This window comes from Gambusia affinis, linkage group LG07, assembly GCF_019740435.1.
Source record: "Gambusia affinis linkage group LG07, SWU_Gaff_1.0, whole genome shotgun sequence".
In the NCBI taxonomy this organism is placed as follows: Eukaryota; Metazoa; Chordata; class Actinopteri; order Cyprinodontiformes; family Poeciliidae; genus Gambusia; species Gambusia affinis.
Window position 1 is genome coordinate 12551265 of NC_057874.1, and position 16490 is coordinate 12567754.

Consider the following 16490-nt stretch of genomic DNA (forward strand, 5'->3'; position numbering starts at 1 on the left):
TGTTTTGTTTTTTGTTTTTTTTTTGTTTTTTTACAAATCTCGAGGAACAAACCATAATCAGTCCAATAAACTCCCGGAAATAACTTTAAAAGATTATGTAACCACTGAAGTCACGTTTGTCTTCACCATAGATATTTCGAATTTGTTGGTGCTCAACATTGACACAACATTCATAAGCGGTTCATTCAATAATGATTTACAAAACTGCAAAGTCTGAAGATTTTAAAAACACAGTGTTTTAGATGTATGCATAGAAATTCCACGTTTCCGACCGAGCAACCCTGTTACGTAACATCGAGTTTGAGCTGTCGCGAGATTTGGCTAATGCAAGTGTCAGAGTGTCAACAACGGACAGGCAGCAGCAGCGCTGTCCGGAGCAGGGAGGGGGAGTGAAGAGGCACTTTAAACGTCCGGTGAGTTTGGACGGATTTCACATCATATAACATTACATCTCGCATTAAGCGGAGTTCACTGTTGGTGTTTGTGAAGCATTTTGTATTCTTACTCAGACAGGAGAGTTTATAACCACAGTTATCGTTAGCATTAGCTTGCTAACGTGTAGTGTAAATTCTTCAAGTGAGCTAATGGAGCTTCGCCTAGCAGTTAGCTTGAACACTGCTAGCTTATGTGTGAGTGTGAAAATGTGTATGTTTTTACAAGTATATGGCTTGAATTATTTCTAGTTGCATGACGCTAATTTACATATACGCGTTTAGTTTGAATAAAAGTGATAAATGGGGTGAGGACAGGATACATTGCGGAACATCTCTGAGAAAGTCAAAGCAAGCAAAGATTATGCCCTGTATAGCTCAATCTGTCTACTGTCCGAAACCCGAAGAAATACAGTAAAATCGGTGCTGACCGGTTCGATGGCAATACAGAAAGGGTTGCGTGGTAGCTTGCATTTGTTGTGCTGCCTCATCGTTGAACGTTTTGTCCCAGATCATCCTCCAGAGTCCAGAGCAAAACCCTTTAGATAGGCCGATAGTGCTCGGCCTGTGTGTCCCTCCTTTTTAACCAGTTGTTAAGGTGACCAGTTCAAGCGGTTTCAGTCACAGGTGAGCTCAGGGGATTTCCAGTGATATCATAGGTTTTCCTTCTCAACAGGTGCAAGGTTCATTTCCTTACGTTAACCATATTTGACCTATTGATCTAGACAGCAGCAGCACAGTTCAAATTTACTACTAACAGCAGAGTGAATCACATTAAATCACATATTAATCAGGTATAACATTATTACAGTGCAAACAGCCTTGACCCTTCAAAGCATTGGACTCCACTAGACCGCTGAATGTGTTCTAGGAATATTTGGCTCTAGAGTCTTTGCTGCATAGTCACAGTGGATCAGACTAGAACGTCCAGAGATGGTCAATTGGATTAAAATCTGGGGAATTGGAGGCCTAGACTACACCTCAAACCACCCCAGAACCGTCTTGTGCTTTGTGACAGGGTGAATTATTCTGCTGAAAAGAAACAGCCATCATAGTGTTACTTTCAATGACAGTATGAATATGGTCTTCAGCAATACCCCGGTAGGTTGTATGTATTAAAGTAACATCCACATGGATGGTGGTCCAGAATATTTAAAGTTTCTATTGCTTTGTAGTGCTTACCCATGTGTTACCTGCGTAAGTGATGCACATGACCCCAACTGAAACCTCCCTCTTCCATTGCTTCAAAGTCTGGTTTAGATGCTCGTTACACCATTGTTAGTTCTACTCAGGGGTCACCATGTGCACTCTGACCACTCTGCAACTATTCAAATCTACTGTATTTGCATTAATCTCGGATTTGCTGCATATTAGACACCTTTTCCTACCAGTTAAGCTACAATAGCTCCTTTGGTGGATTAGACCACTCAACAAGCTCAAGTTCACTCCCTGGCTTCATCAACGATCACCAGATCTGCAGTTCTGGAGATTCTCTAACACTGACAAGTCATCACAATTTGGCCCTTTTCAAACCTTCTCAAATCCTTTTGCTTGACAATTGTTTCTGCTTCTAACACAATCAGTTTGAAGACAATATATTCACTTACTGCCCAGTATACCCCACCCACTAGCAAGTGCCACAGTGAAGAAACATGAGGTGTTATTTGTGTCACCTTATCAGTGCTGTCTGTCTGGAGACACTTTCACCTTGTTGGACTATACGCAAGAGTTGCATAGATGAAAAGAAAAGGGCTTCGGGTAATGGTTTACTCTGAGTGGTCCTAAAAAGCCATATGTTGTTGTTTCTTGCTGTCCCTTGCAGAACGTTGTTTGAGATGGGGGATGATCGACCCTTTGTCTGCACAGCCCCTGGATGTGGGCAGGTAAAACTTCTCCAACTCACCATCCTCTTAAAAACACATCAATTCCTTGCATTCTAACTTTTAGCTGCAGAAATAACTTGAGTTTCTTCCATTACATGAGCAAAGATTTATAGGCCTTTGACTAGAATGGCTCTGTGTAAATTCGCCCTATTGTACGCCTACACTCATTTGATTTAGCCTCTTTCTTCTAATATTTCATACCGTAAACAAATCATTTCATACACACGAAGTTAAACAGTTGCATAATTTTTCTCCATATCCCATGACCAGTGCCTCAATAGAAAGGGCTAAAATTCAGAGTGACTTTTAGTTATCACTTTACATGTAAATAATTATCAGCACATCCGTACACACACATGCTCCATTGTTTCTACTTCCCTGAAGCATTTGTTTGTTGTTGTTGTGGAAGTAAAGCATTGAAATAGACATAAAATTCATTTTTCTTTTTTAGCAAATCAAATTTTCTTTCAGAACAAAAAATCAAGCTTATGGTTTACTTGACATGGCCATCCGCCTAAACTGACCGGCCAGGCAAGGAGAGCTTTCATCAGAGAAGGCCTCTAATGTAATTCTGGAGGAGCTGCAGAGATGCACATCTCAGGTGGAAGAATGTATCTAAGAGACAAATGTTACTTGTGTAATCACAAATGTGTCTTTTCTTTTTGAAGAGTGGCAAAATAAGGCCACTGTATAAAGATAGCCATAATATGTTCCATTTAAAGTGTGTCACAAAGTAGTGCCATTCTCTTGGGAAGATGGAAAATTTGTGAAAGAAGGTCCTCTGTTCAGATGAGATTAGAATAATTTGTTTTCTTGTATGCAAAATGTAAGAAAGGTAAAGTACCTCTGCATACCACCTTGACCCCACTGTGGAAGGGGCAGCATTATGCTATGGGTATGATTTATTTTATTGGGGATCTTTGCTGAAACATGAGCCAAATAACTAGATCATTATCAGAACTTTATTGCATTCTAAGGAGGCAGTTCAGCCATTTGATTTGATGTGTTGGACTAAGAACACGTCTAAAAGTTTCACGACTCAGGCTTTGTTATTTGTTTTATTTTATATAAACCGGAAACTTCTGTTAATTTGAGTTAGCGTTTTTTTTTTTTTTATTATACAATCACTATTCCTCTGTCAATATTATACTCATTGCTCCTTTTTTACATAAACTAAAAAATGTGTACCGTATATAAAATTTGCATTTGCTATAAATTAAGGTTAATACAAAGATATTAATGACGGTTCTTTTCTCAATTTTAAAAACCATAATAATGCTAAAAGATTGAAAGTCACAGTGGACCATAAAAAGTTGTAAATGGATCATCCCTCCAGAACAACTCACTGCTTTGCAGGTATAAAGTGTATTTTGTCATTAAACTACTATATATCATGAGCAATAATTAAGCACACTGCTACCATAGTTTTTCTCAGCAACATCTACTGTTATCCATCTTTAAATGATCAATAAATAAATAAGCAGATTTAATAAATTTTTTAATTCATTTCTTTTATTTGCTCCCTAGTATCTGTTTTTCTCCTGTTTAATCTGTTGTCTGTTGCAGAGATTCACAAATGAAGATCACCTCTCGGTCCACAAACACAAGCATGAAATGACATTAAAATTTGGTCCTGCCAGGACCGACTCTGTTATTATTCAAGGTAGATGCAATTGTTTTTGTATGTTATTTTTAGAAAGTTCAACAGAGGCCATCTGTAATGGTTCTTTCCCCATTGAAGACCTAATGTGGCTTTTATTTTTTTGGATTTTCCCAGACCAGACTCCTACACCCACACGCTTCCTGAAGAACTGTGAGGAGGTCGGTTTGTTTAATGAGCTGGCCGGTTCCTTTGATCAGGAGTTTGGTAAAACACAAGAAGACGATCATAGAACAAAGCACCCTGTGAGTAAGCAGCTTGACTCAGAGGTGTAATATCTGTTTCTTCTTAATTTAGCTGTTGACCTTCTCATTATTCCAGATGATCTGATAGAGTTCATGCGTTTCTGGTCTTTTAGGCTGCACCTTTACAAACACCCTCTGAAGTGAAAGATGAGGACGAGTCGTCCTTACAAGTCGATTCTTCTCCCCCTGACAGTCCAGATTCCTCGTCCAGCATGTCTGAGAATAGCAGGGACTCTAGGGTGAGATGAAGCATGTAATACATTTGCCACTAAGTGCTGGATACAAAATTACAGTAATGCATGATTAAATACATCATCATTTTTCCAGCAGGAGTTTCTCTCTAAGCCTGTGGCGAGCTCCGCTCCTACTCCGACAATTGTTCGTCCAGGTTCTCTCCCCCTTCACCTGACCAGTGACCCACTACACCCAACTCTGCCTTCTCCAACGTCTGTCATCACCCAGGCTCCACCCTCCAACAGACAGCTTGGGTAAATTATATAGTGTTCCCTTGCATTTATTGTCCTTGTGAATAAACATCTTGAAGCTTGAGTAAGTTCTCATAAAATGCACAAACGTAAACAGATCTCCCACAAGTGCATATCCACTGGTGAGGCACCTCCCTAATGGCCAGACTGTCCCTCTTTTACCCAGTCCTGTGCAGATGACTTCTGTTATATCTGTGAGTAAATTCTAAGAAGAACTAAACAGAGAGGATGGATGGGAATGTTATTTTATTTACCTTTTTTGTTGTCTTTGGAAGCTTGCGAGGACAGTGAACACAGTGCCTAACATCCCGGGGATACCAGGACCTCCAATAGGGGGAGCCAGCAGCGGTTCCTCCTCCCCATCTGGATACGGTCTTCACTCTGAGACCAAAATGGTAAGATTATTTTCTTTTTTTGGTTATTAAATACACCCCAATACATAAGAATAGAATTGAAATTTGTTTTACTTCAGTGGTTCATTTAAAAAATGTAAACTCTTAATTTAAATCCTTTGTGCTTGCCTGTCAAAGTGTTTGCCAGTTAATTGTATTAATACAGGTAACAAAACCCCCTGATTTACTTTTCAAAGCATTAAGATATGACATAAGTTCTCCAAATAACATTTTAGTACAGAAATGTCAACCTATTGAACGTAGGTACATATCCTCATACGGGAAAACATAATCATAATGACGTTTTCAGTGATATTCTAATTTGTGGAGATCTACTTGCGTAATGTTAAAATTTCTCATATTCTCCAATAGGTCTAGATGATATGGATGATAAGGATTTCATATTGGTCTATATCAATAATTATTGATTATTTTTTGTTTTATATATCTGAAATACTAACAAACTGGTGATGTGAGCTTTCCTGTTTTATCCTGTTTTCACCAGTTTTAATATTTAAGCAGTTATGAGACACGGTGGTGAAACCTTAAACTGCTGCTGCGCAAGTTGCTCAGCAGGTCGTTGCTAGGTAACCACAAGTTACTCAGCAATTCATTGCTAGGTAAACAAAGAATGAGTGAGTTAGTTGATGCCGGCAACTTTTGCTAGCTTTGAGATGTTGAGTGGCTAAAGCTTTTCCTCTGCCTACATCCCCCAGGATGCTGTGCTTCAGTGAAATTATGGAATATTCCATTGGCCATATTGTGTTCATATTGATCGTGTTTCTATTGCGATATATGGACCCTGGACTGGTGACCCGTCCAGGGTGTACACCAAACCCCTTCACCCATGACTGCTGGAGACGGGCACCAGAAATTTCTCACTGTTCTCCATGTGTCGTTATAGAGGCTGAAGGCAGCTCTGTCTCATCAAGGCCCGGCAGCACAAGATGGAGCAGGTGGCGGATCAGGATCCATCCCTGCTATCCCCCAGCGACAAGAACAGGGCCAGCAGCCCAACCAGAACTCTGATATGCCGTCACCTGCACAACCTCAGGTACGGTAATTGGCTCATTACACACTAACATGCAGCAGAGAATTAAAAATGTCGATTCATAATAATGCATACAGTGACAGGAGCGAGATGGATTGCAGACAGCCAGAAAAAACTCTGACGACTGCAGCACTTTCTCTGTTCCCTCATTAGACTTTAACCGAGGCACATTTTGAATGCATGTCTTGCTCCACTGATGTGATTTCCCTTCATTCGGAACCAGACATGCTGTAAACCTGTGCCTCCCTGTCCTGTGTCTTTGAGGCATCCCGCCTGCATGTTTTAGATGCTAAAGTTTAAGCACACTTACATTCCATTGGTGAGTCATTGAAATGCTTTAGGAGGACATGACAGCAGGCCATTGTTGCGATTTATTATCTTGAATTGTGCGTCCAAGACAACCAGGACACTGTGCTCTGAGGAACAGGATTAGAAAGTTACTGCTGTAGTGAGAAATTTCAACAGTCTTCGCCTTACCTCCTATTTTGAATTGAGTCACAACTTTAGAATACATCTGGTGTGAAGTACATGCAAACAGAAACAGCACAAATCCACATAAAATATACTTTATACCCATACTTGAATATGAATAAATGTAAATTATATATAAGGTCATACGAATAGTACTGCATAATGCACATATAATTAGGCAAAATCAAAAGAATAACTCATTTGAACTGTTTGTTCAGTCAATTATGACTGTTTTCTGACAGACATTGACATCATGACGTCAGTAGACCAACATCACCATATGTTCCAATCTAGAGGATTAGATTTACTGAAAATAATTACTTCAGTTGTATTCTTATTGAGGCTTAGATTATTTTCATTCATGGACAGTGTTGCAAGGTTGCAACATTTAGCCGTTTTTTCATTTTCAAAAACGGCTAAATGTGAATGTCCTATACAAACCAGTGAGATGAAGCTTTAAAAACTGGATGACTGTGAACATTTGTCTAAGTCCACCAATTCTTAGATAGATTTAGTCATAGACTTTGACTAGGCCATTCTAACTCATTATTATGTTCCGATCAAAAGCATTTTGTTGAAACTCTGTTTGCAGTAATTATGCGGTCTGTAGTCACTTTTCTTTAAAAATTGTCCTGTAATTGGCTCCATTTATCTTCCCCTCAACTCTGGCCAGCTTCCCTGTTTCTGTTCCCACAGCATTATTGAGCCACCACCATGTTTCACTATGGGGGTTTTTATTCATTGTAATATGGTTTATAGTTGTGTCATAATTATTATCAGATGATGGATTGAATCTGGAAGATCTTCAGCCATTTTGTTTATAACAGAAACATCCTTACAGCTTTCTCCCTCAGATGCCTATTGGGTTCCTTTGAAGTCTTAACAAAAGAGCTGTAGTTATACTGTATTTTTTTAAAACCACACATTGCACATACCACTCTTTTCAGATTTTCATTTGTAAAAAAAAATATATATATATATTTTAAAACCTTCAGCGTCATAATTATTTGCTACTTATGTGTCGGTCTTGCACACAAACTCCCAACAAAACATCTTGCAATGTAACATATGAAGAGGTAATTTACAAGTCATCATGTATATGTCTGCAAGTGGCCCACTTTTACCCCCCCTCCTCATTCTCCAGGTGTCCCCTGCTCAGCCAACAGGGGGACGGCGGCGGCGTGCGTCAGAGATGGATCCCGACGAGAGGAGGCAACGTTTTCTAGAAAGAAACCGGGCGGCCGCTTCTCGCTGCAGACAAAAACGAAAGCTGTGGGTCAACTCCTTGGAGAAGAAGGCAGAAGATCTTGCCAACATGAACATCTCCCTAACAGTAAGCCATCAGCGGGTTCTGTGAGAAACATTTAAACATGCTTTGTGACTGGTCTGGGGGATGACTGAATGAATGGTGAATATTTTGTGTTGCCATCAGAATGAAGTGACTCTGCTGAGGAATGAGGTGGCACAGCTGAAACAGCTCCTTCTAGCTCACAAAGACTGCCCTGTCACTGTCATGCAGAAGAAGGCAGCTTTCTTAGGTAACCATTCTAGATCATTAACTAACATGTCATCCTGTTTTATCACTTCTTTAGTCCGCTCTCATCCACCATCTCATCCATCTAATGTGTTATTTTTTACTCGCTCACCTCTCTAAGGGTGAATGTTGCTCTGTCTGTCTATAGCTGCAGGAGGAGAGGAAGCCTCGAGGGAGGCTCCCACCGAACACATCGGTTCCCCGGCGGCGGTCATTCAGCACGTGCCGTCACCCGCCGCCGTGGCCGCAAGCCCAGGGCCCACCATAAATGGACTAAGCGTCCGAGCTGCAGAAGCGGTGGCCATGTCGGTGTTAGCCGGCATGGGCTCGGGCCAGCCTGGAGGGGTCGTCATCGCTCCGCAGTCGCAGCCAACCCCGAGATGATGTGCAGGCAGACGGCAGCCAGAATGAACTCGAGTGACATTCAGAGGCCGCACCGGTGCAAAGCTTGGTGTGAAGAGGGAATCCGCCCTAACTCCGTAGATTCCCCCTTTTTCCCTCCTCAACATCCTACAGTAATCACACAAAGACATGGCGTGGTACCTCCGCCAGCCCTCCTCCAACAGGCTCCCTTTTCAGAAACGCTTCATCACTCTGTGTATGTAAATATGAATTACGTGTCGAACACTTACTCTGCAGGGTTCGGGGTCAGTTATGACAGAAATGGTTTTAGATCCAGAAGAAAAATATGAAATGGCTTTTTAACCATTTAGTTATTTTATTTCAGCTTGGAAAGCAGCAACAGTCCAACTTCTTCCCACACTGGCTGTGATGAGGTTTGTTTCTTTCCATGCTAACAGTTTTACTGTAATATATCATGATTGTTTTCTTAATTTGTAAAAAAGAGTTTTGAACATCTGCATTTGTTCATATAACGTTTTTAGTTACATCTAGGAAGAAGCTTATTGAATATACCAATGTTTTTCTCAATAAATTTATCTCTAATGGAGTTATTGACATTAAATTACACCGGATGTGGGTAATATCCATCCATCTTTTTCTATCCAGTTATTCTTGCAGGGTTGCTGGGAGGCTGGTGCCTATCTCCAGTGGTCATTTAATAAGAAGCGGATGTTCATCAGTCTCTGTTGTTAACTTAAATAATCCAAACATACAGAGAAATCAACATGAACAACTCCTTAAATGAAGTTGTATGGAAATAAAGTGAAAAACATAAAGAATACGTGCTAAACATAGAAATTTAGTAAACTATATCCTATTTGGTGGAAAGGCTTTCATTGGTTGTGGCAGTTTCAAGATTGCACAGTTCTTCAGTTCTTTCCATTTATGTCAAGTTTCCTGTTTGGCAAGAAAGCTGATTCACCTCAGTGTAATCAAATCTACCAAAAAGAGTATAAATGAAATGAAGCTTAAGCATGCATCTTCCTCAGTAGTGGAGTCTTGTTCTGCGATCATAATAAGCAAAGAGGCCAGGTTGGTTCATTTTTCCAAAATACATTTGATTTCATAACTAAATGCATGGATTGCGTTTTGTTGATTTCTTTGTTACCAACATCTGGTGGGAGTTTTATGTCAGTACACCATTTAAAAATATATTTGCAGGTAAAAATGTTGACATGTTTAATACATATTTTCAGTTGTAGTAAAATCTTTCCAGAGTGCTGTGAATCCATTCTGGAAAAAAAATTTCTCTTCTTTTGTTATTTTATCATCTGTCTTGAACTCTTTGTTTTTATAAATGTTTGTCTTTTTTTCAGTCAACTCTTTTAATAATGCACTCAATGAAAGTTGGTTGAGTTCACAACAAAACAAATCGTAGATGTGAACACAGTTAATCCTGTGATTGTGTGCCCTTAGTTTTATTAATATGTAACCCATTTAGAATGGATATCATGATATTAGTCAATTGTATCAACCCCTACTGACTGCATGGATTACTCAAGGCTGAAGAATACCACTATTTGTATGTAGCCCATTATACTCTCACTGTTTTGTGACATCGATCTGTAAATGTGAAAACTGGCCCGGTTCTGTTAGGATTCCCTCATTGGCCCCTGAAAACATTGGGCTATTAAAATACGTTTAATTGATAATCAAAAGTAACAGGTTTTAAACCCTTTACCTTAACATTTCAGTTGAGTAAAGAGTAGTGCAATATATTTTTCTATTGAATATCAATGTTCTTGCTTTGAGCGGACGTGTGTAGTCCAGCTGCTGACAGGGTTTGCTCTATTTCAGTCAAACGCTACAGTTACGAGGTGACCAAAGGAAATGTGAAGAAGATTATTGTTGAGTGAATGGACTGTTAATCAGTGTACATGTTAGAGTTACAAATGGTCTGATTGGGAGCTTTATACCATAAAACTAGTGCTATTACATTGTGAACCAGATTGATTATACATGCACGGTGCTTCTTTTGATTTTCTTTTGCAGCTTTTTAATATATTATGATATTTTTCTTCCACGACTATCAACTATCATCTTATTTTTTTCCCCTTGTTGCTGTTTTTATAACATGTTTTAGGCTTCCTGTTTTCTGTGGGAATGTTAAGGTGTTCTCCATTTGATTGTATGCACCCTTTTGGTTAGAGATTTTTATTTTTCTCTTAGTGTTTTACTACATTGGGTGGGAAGGGGGCATGTTGAAAATATCTGTGTGGAGTAAGTTTGTTCAATACTCAGGCCTCAAGATGGGAAATAACTTGTGTATAGTCTCAGCTAATTAATAAGTTGTCTTGGACAAACGATGAAATAAATTAATGTATAACAAAAGGTAAATGTGGGTTGTTATTTCTTTTTTGTTTTTGTTCTTTTACCTGTCTGGAATCTTAGCTCTTAGTATTGTTTTAAATAATTAGATGTCAAATACTCTATGGATGTATTCAAAATTCAAGATTTTTCCTGTCTTTTGATTTTAGATTTCTTTATTGCCGGTGTATGCATCTTTGTGATCCCACTTTAGGAACAGAGTAGAAGAGTCGGCACTATAATACACTCAAAAGAGCCATCTTATGCTCATCAAAAATAAGATTGTAGCATATTATAAGTCTGATAACATGAAGAGATCTCAAAAGAAATTTAAATTCTTGATTTCCCCTGACGGAAAATATTCTGCAAGTAGACATTTCCAGGTTTGGTTGTCCAAGCAATTTCACTTTGAGAGCAGACTGCAAGATGCTGAAAAACCCCCTCAAATGTCGTCACTAAACCCAGAGCAAGCTCTTCCTACTGTTAATATAAAAGCGGATTCATCTAAAACATGCAGGGCAGAGGTAGTTTAGGTCCAGGGTTGCAAACCACTGCACAAGGTGTCTTAAATTTTCTTTGGGTAGGAAAAAAAAGGATATCTTTTGTTAAATGAGTAAGATAAGGAAACCTTTTGGTGTTCAGGTGTAAATAAAATATTTTTCTTTCCAGAGATGAATAAAAATTAGGTACTAATTTATCATGTTTATCATTTATTATAGTAAATTTTTTATCCTAAGAATTTGGATTTAATGTTAAATTCAAAATACATTCCAATTCAAAATGTTTAAAATCCCCCAATACTGTGTTTTATTATTGAGATTATTATTTTTTGTCTTTCTCATTTTTTTCTAATGAGAGTGTCAATAAATATCAATATATTTTAAACATATTATGGAGTTACCATGTGCAGTTTAGATAAAAATCACACTCTTATCATAAATGAGTATGTTTTCAAGAGTATTTGCATTTGTTGAGCCATGGAGGCGACACGGTAAGGAACAAAAAATAACAAATAGTTCTTATCGTCACTTTTATCGTTACAACAAGAGTATCAGAAACTATTGTGATGAACATTTAAGTCCATATCGTCCCTATGGTAGGGTGCCATTTTCCACCTGGGGTGAGTCAGGTGAGGTGAAAGAAGCTTGTTTCACTTCCAGCTGCTAACAGCAGAGGGCGCACCGGGTCCACTTCCTGCCTCCACAGGGTCCCACCATCCCGGGTCACGTGACTAACGGACTCCTCTCTGCCGACTTGTTTTCATCTCCCACAGTCATGGCGGTGTCGGGGAGTCGCGGAGATGGAGTAAACAACACCGCTACCACGTCTTGATTGTTTATTTCCCCTCCCCCTGCTCCCTCTTATAGCCTCTCGCCGGATAGTCACCTGCTGCCCTTCGAGCTCATCAGATCCACCCCGCTGGCTGCGGAGCCTCCGAAGATGACCGAGCGCGGCGTTGATCTGTCGGCTCTGCCGAAAGAGGTCAGGGACCAGCTGGCGGAGCTGGACCTGGAGCTGTCCGAAGGTAGGCTGGATGTTCCTGCAGCGGGTTCAGGAGCTTTAGATTTGGTGGAAACTGTGGATTTATTTGCAGATTTGTGTTCCTTCGGGGACTGACAGGGTCTCTGTGTCAGCTGGTTGAGTCCCAGCTACTGCAGTGGGTCGAGTCACGAACATGGCAAAATATAAACACACATGAAATCCCATGAAATCCCTGCCATTTGTACTGCTACACGTAGGGATTATCACTTATAGTTTGTGTTTTTTTAATGTTTTTTTTTTTTTTATGAGACATCTGTAGTGAATTCTTGTTTTGAATCCGCATTATCATCTTGTAGTTAGTCCATATTGGTAAAATGAGCATCCATCCACTCCTGTTGTTGAGTGTGGGCCAGGCTTGTCATTCCGGAGGCCCTGTGCATGAGGATCAGTGGATAGTGATGGTGCTGTGGTCCATCCAGCATCCATCTCTGCTCCTCTCAAAGCTTTCACTCTGATCTGCAGCACATAATGAAGGCTCATTTGCTTAAAAAACATTACTGTAGGAATAGGGAATATGGGTCTGGATGTTATGCAAGTCTCCTCGTCACACTGTGAATCACTAGGCAGAAACTTGATTTGTGCCGTGCAGTTCTTTGGTGCCTGGAGGAGGATGAGTAATTTTATGCTTCACATAGAGCCAAACAAGAGGAGGTATGTGCCACTAATGACGTCTTAGCTGCAACACAGAGCCTCATGCATACATTTAGCTGTCCTGTCTGTCGGAGCAAAGGTGAAACTTGAGACGGGAACCTTGGTGGAGAAAAAAACTCTTGTCATTTTGTTCATAGATTGCAAAAAACACAAGGTCTTTCTTTAAAAACATCTCTTAATAGTTCTGGTAATCTTCTAAAGTATTGTTTTTGGTGTTTGACTGTTGTGAAAAATTATTTTTCCCCTTACAACATTCTTCTGTTTTTACCTTCTTGTCTCGTTTATTTGTTTTGCGCCATCAAATAGGTTTTAGTATCAGACAAATATATCCTCAATAATTAAATAAAAACATGTATTTTTTTATTTTTTTCCCACCAGGGGGTCCTTTTTGTGGGCTCTAGTGTCCCTTATACCACAGTAGGCTGACAGGAAGGGGGGGAAGAAGAGGAGGGAAGATATGCGGCAAATGTTGTCGGGTCCGGGAATTGAACCCGCGGCGGCCGTGTCGAGGACTGGGGGCCTCCGAGCGTGGGGCGCGCTACCCTCTACGCCACCGGAGCACGCCCCAAAAAAAAGCATGTATTTTTTAAATGTTTTTTTTTTAAACCATTTTTTAAATGTTTTATTTTCTTTGGACCAAAGATAAAATGAAAAGTTTGTATTTCTAAGGAAAAAATTCCCAACCAACCTGGTGCCGCCCGAAAAAGCTACTTTACCCCTGAACCCACTAACTGGTTGTACCAACTTTGACAGAAACAATTGTCGTCAAGCAATTTTGATTGTCTTTTAAATTGATTTGGTGTTTTATTTCATCCACATTAAACCGTTTTTAGACCAAAGCACAATATCTCTGTTGGAGTTTGGTCCAGACTTGGACTAGACCTCTCTAGAACCCTCATTTACAATGTTGTTCTAGTAATTCTGATGTGGACTTGCTGGTGTTTTTTTTTTTTTTTAATCATTGACTTGATGCACCACTTAAATGAGCTTGAGCTTAATGTTACAAAGTAATGTTTGGGTATTCTCCTTCAGGAGCAGAATTCATGATTCTATCAATCCCAGACCATCACTCTACCACCGCTGTGTTTGACTGTAGATATGATTTATTCTGAAATGTTTTGTTGTTTTAAGACCAGATGTAAATATTTAGTTTTTCCCTTGTAAGTTCACAGGATATTTCTCCCAAAAGTCTTGAACATCGTCTGCTTGTTGTTTCTGGCGAATGGCAGATGGCTCCTTGTGGTCAGCTGTGCTTTTGGCCTCGAAATCCATGTATGCCTTGGTTTCCCACGTCTCTTTGTTATTGTCAGATCATAAATACTAAACCCAAGTGAGGCATGTAGTTCTTTAAATGCAGTTCTGGAGTCTTTGTGGCTCCCTGGATGTGTGGTTGATGCTCTTTTGGGAGTAGTGTTTGTAGGACAACCTCTCCTGGGAAGGTTCACAACAGTTCAGTGTTTTTTCCACTTTTGGATAATGGCTCACTTTGTGGTTCACTGGAGTTGAAAAGCCTTAGAAATGGCTTTCTAATACTTTCCAGAATGATAGATGTCAGTGACCCTTTCTCATCTATGCTTGATTTCCTTTAGATCTGTGTCTAAATGGCATGTTGTGTTTTAGATCTTTGGGCCGACCTCATGTTGTCAGACAGGTTCTGTCAGGCCTCAGAGTGGACAGTGAAAAAAAATTCATAGTTCATTTCTTATTTTATAATTTAAGAAGTGGGTTGGTTACTTTTTCGCAAACAAATAAGGCAATTTGTTTTGCCTTATTCTCTTAATAGATGGAATTACCACTCTGTTTTTTTTTTTTATTTGCTCACTTTGATTTGATATTAAAATTAGTTCAATAATCTAAGTTATTGAAGCGAAAAGGCTGTTATTTTTAAATTAGTTATCGAAGTAAATACATTTCTTGGATTCAGTGTCAAGTCAAAGTTTCTGGGACATCTCCACAGCTAATAGTATATTCAGACTGTTGTCTGTTTTAATCTTTTGAGTGAAGCTGTGTGGTAAGGTGACACCTCATATCCCTCTGTAAGAGCCTCAGTCCGTCTCAGAGGGCCACCCTGTCGTTTGAAACATTAGATCAAATGTGATGAAAAGCTCCTGCTCTCCAGATGCTTCTTCTTTTTCTTCTTCTCCATCTACACCTTCTAGTGTCATGAAGCGTCCTCGCCGTCTGTCCACCGTCCACTCAGGCTGTAAACGGCTGACGGCAACAAGGCGAGAAGCAGCTGGACTCCCAGCGAGCCTGAAACTTTGTCATGGATATCTTTTACATGGCAACAATTCCCCTCATTGTTGTCCCCGTAGATGGGATTCCCCCTAGCAACAAGCGCAGGAAAATGTGCATCAGCATCTTTTATGTCCTGTCTGAAAACACACAGGGCTGCAGTGTGATGTGCATTTGCTTCTGTGCATGTTAGTGGCGATAGTCGCAGCTAGGAGAGGAAACAGAGCAACTCCACCTACTTTAACTTCCATGACTGGAAGGACACAAAGAAAACCTTTGACGGGGTAAAGGTCTTAGTGACTGTGCTGGGCTGGAATGTAGAGCACTAAACCACAACAGTCTAAGCTGCTCTGGACGAGGGTACAAGTGTCCAGTGCTTATTCCCTGCACTATGGGGATTATGTGTTTGACCAGGTTGTTGTTTTTCACACGGCCGGACTCATGTAGCTATTTAAGTTTCATTTAGAAGGTCTTCATGCGATGGGACATCTGCCACAACCCAGTGACTTCACATGTGTCCTCCAGAGCATCTTAATAACAAACCTCATTGTTTTTTTTTTTGTTTTTTTTTTATGTGATTGAGCTGTTTTCCTTTTTTATTTTTTTGCTTCAACTAGGGGATGAATCTACCAGCTTTCCACAGCTATAGACTAAAGTTTTTTTTGTTAACCATTTTTTAAAATGTTTTATTTTCTTTGGACCAAAGATAAAATTTAATAAAACAAAGACAATACAAGGAAACATACAACACTAGTGAGAACAGCTGTCAATAAATACATCAAGATAAATGTACAGACTCTTTCAACTCCATTACCGTTAGATTTTATGCAGTCTGAAAGTATGATCTTAAAAGTGCTCATTCTTCACACAAATAAATTCAATTTCTAATAACAAAATGTAAATAAAATGCTTCTCAATTACCATTAAATATATCTTATAAAAACAAGTGAGCAACAACAGAGCTGCCATGTAAATAAATTACATGTTTGGCAATTCTCTGTGAAGTAGCTAAGAAACTTTAGATTTCAACGACGTCCATATTCTCAATAAAAATTTAGGTCTGGACTTTGACTAGGCCACCTTGAAATATTAATATGCTTGATCCAAAGCATTGCATCATAGCTCTGCCTAGATGTTTGGGGGGTTTGTCTTGCAGAAAGGTGAACCTCCACCCCAGTCTCAAGTATTTGTCAAGTTCCAG

The 16490-nt window shown here is 39.6% G+C and overlaps 2 protein-coding genes across 13 annotated transcripts in view; both read left to right on the plus strand.

Moving 5' to 3' along the window:
* Positions 1-264: 264 nt before the first annotated feature.
* Positions 265-10891, plus strand: atf7b (activating transcription factor 7b). Of its 11 annotated transcripts, XR_006371160.1 has the most exons (14): positions 269-413; positions 2254-2314; positions 3881-3977; positions 4092-4219; positions 4333-4458; positions 4547-4707; positions 4802-4898; positions 4980-5099; positions 6001-6150; positions 7763-7951; positions 8051-8156; positions 8301-8750; positions 8880-8928; positions 9161-10885. XR_006371160.1 is itself a non-coding variant. In XM_044122458.1 (13 exons), the coding sequence occupies exons 4-13, from the start codon at positions 3929-3931 to the stop codon at positions 8534-8536; spliced, it is 1362 nt and encodes a 453-aa protein (XP_043978393.1). In that variant the 5' UTR covers positions 269-413; positions 2254-2314; positions 2766-2915; positions 3881-3928; the 3' UTR covers positions 8537-10885. The 11 variants fall into 11 exon arrangements, 8 of the variants coding, with proteins under 8 accessions (XP_043978396.1, XP_043978394.1, XP_043978391.1 ...); XR_006371158.1 differs by having other exon boundaries at positions 8301-8928; XR_006371159.1 differs by having other exon boundaries at positions 8880-10885.
* A 1145-nt stretch (positions 10892-12036) lies between these two features.
* dip2bb (disco-interacting protein 2 homolog Bb) overlaps positions 12037-16490 on the plus strand; it is a 44342-nt gene continuing 39888 nt past the window's right edge. Inside the window, exon 1 of one of the 2 annotated variants that reach the window (XM_044123493.1) lies at positions 12037-12386. In XM_044123493.1, coding sequence (XP_043979428.1) covers positions 12302-12386 — 85 coding nt within the window. In that variant the 5' untranslated portion in view covers positions 12037-12301. The remainder of the gene's footprint in view (positions 12387-16490) is intronic. The other variant, XM_044123494.1, reaches the window with a different exon arrangement.

Excerpts from the sequence above, each read along its gene's own strand:
- atf7b (XM_044122453.1), top strand. The coding sequence starts at position 2,267 with ATGGGGGATGATCGACCCTTTGTCTGCACAGCCCCTGGATGTGGGCAG. Across the intron at positions 5,100-6,000 it reads TTCACTCTGAGACCAAAATG|AGGCTGAAGGCAGCTCTGTC; the intron begins GTAAGATTATTT and ends GTGTCGTTATAG. Across the intron at positions 6,151-7,762 it reads CGTCACCTGCACAACCTCAG|GTGTCCCCTGCTCAGCCAAC; the intron begins GTACGGTAATTG and ends CTCATTCTCCAG.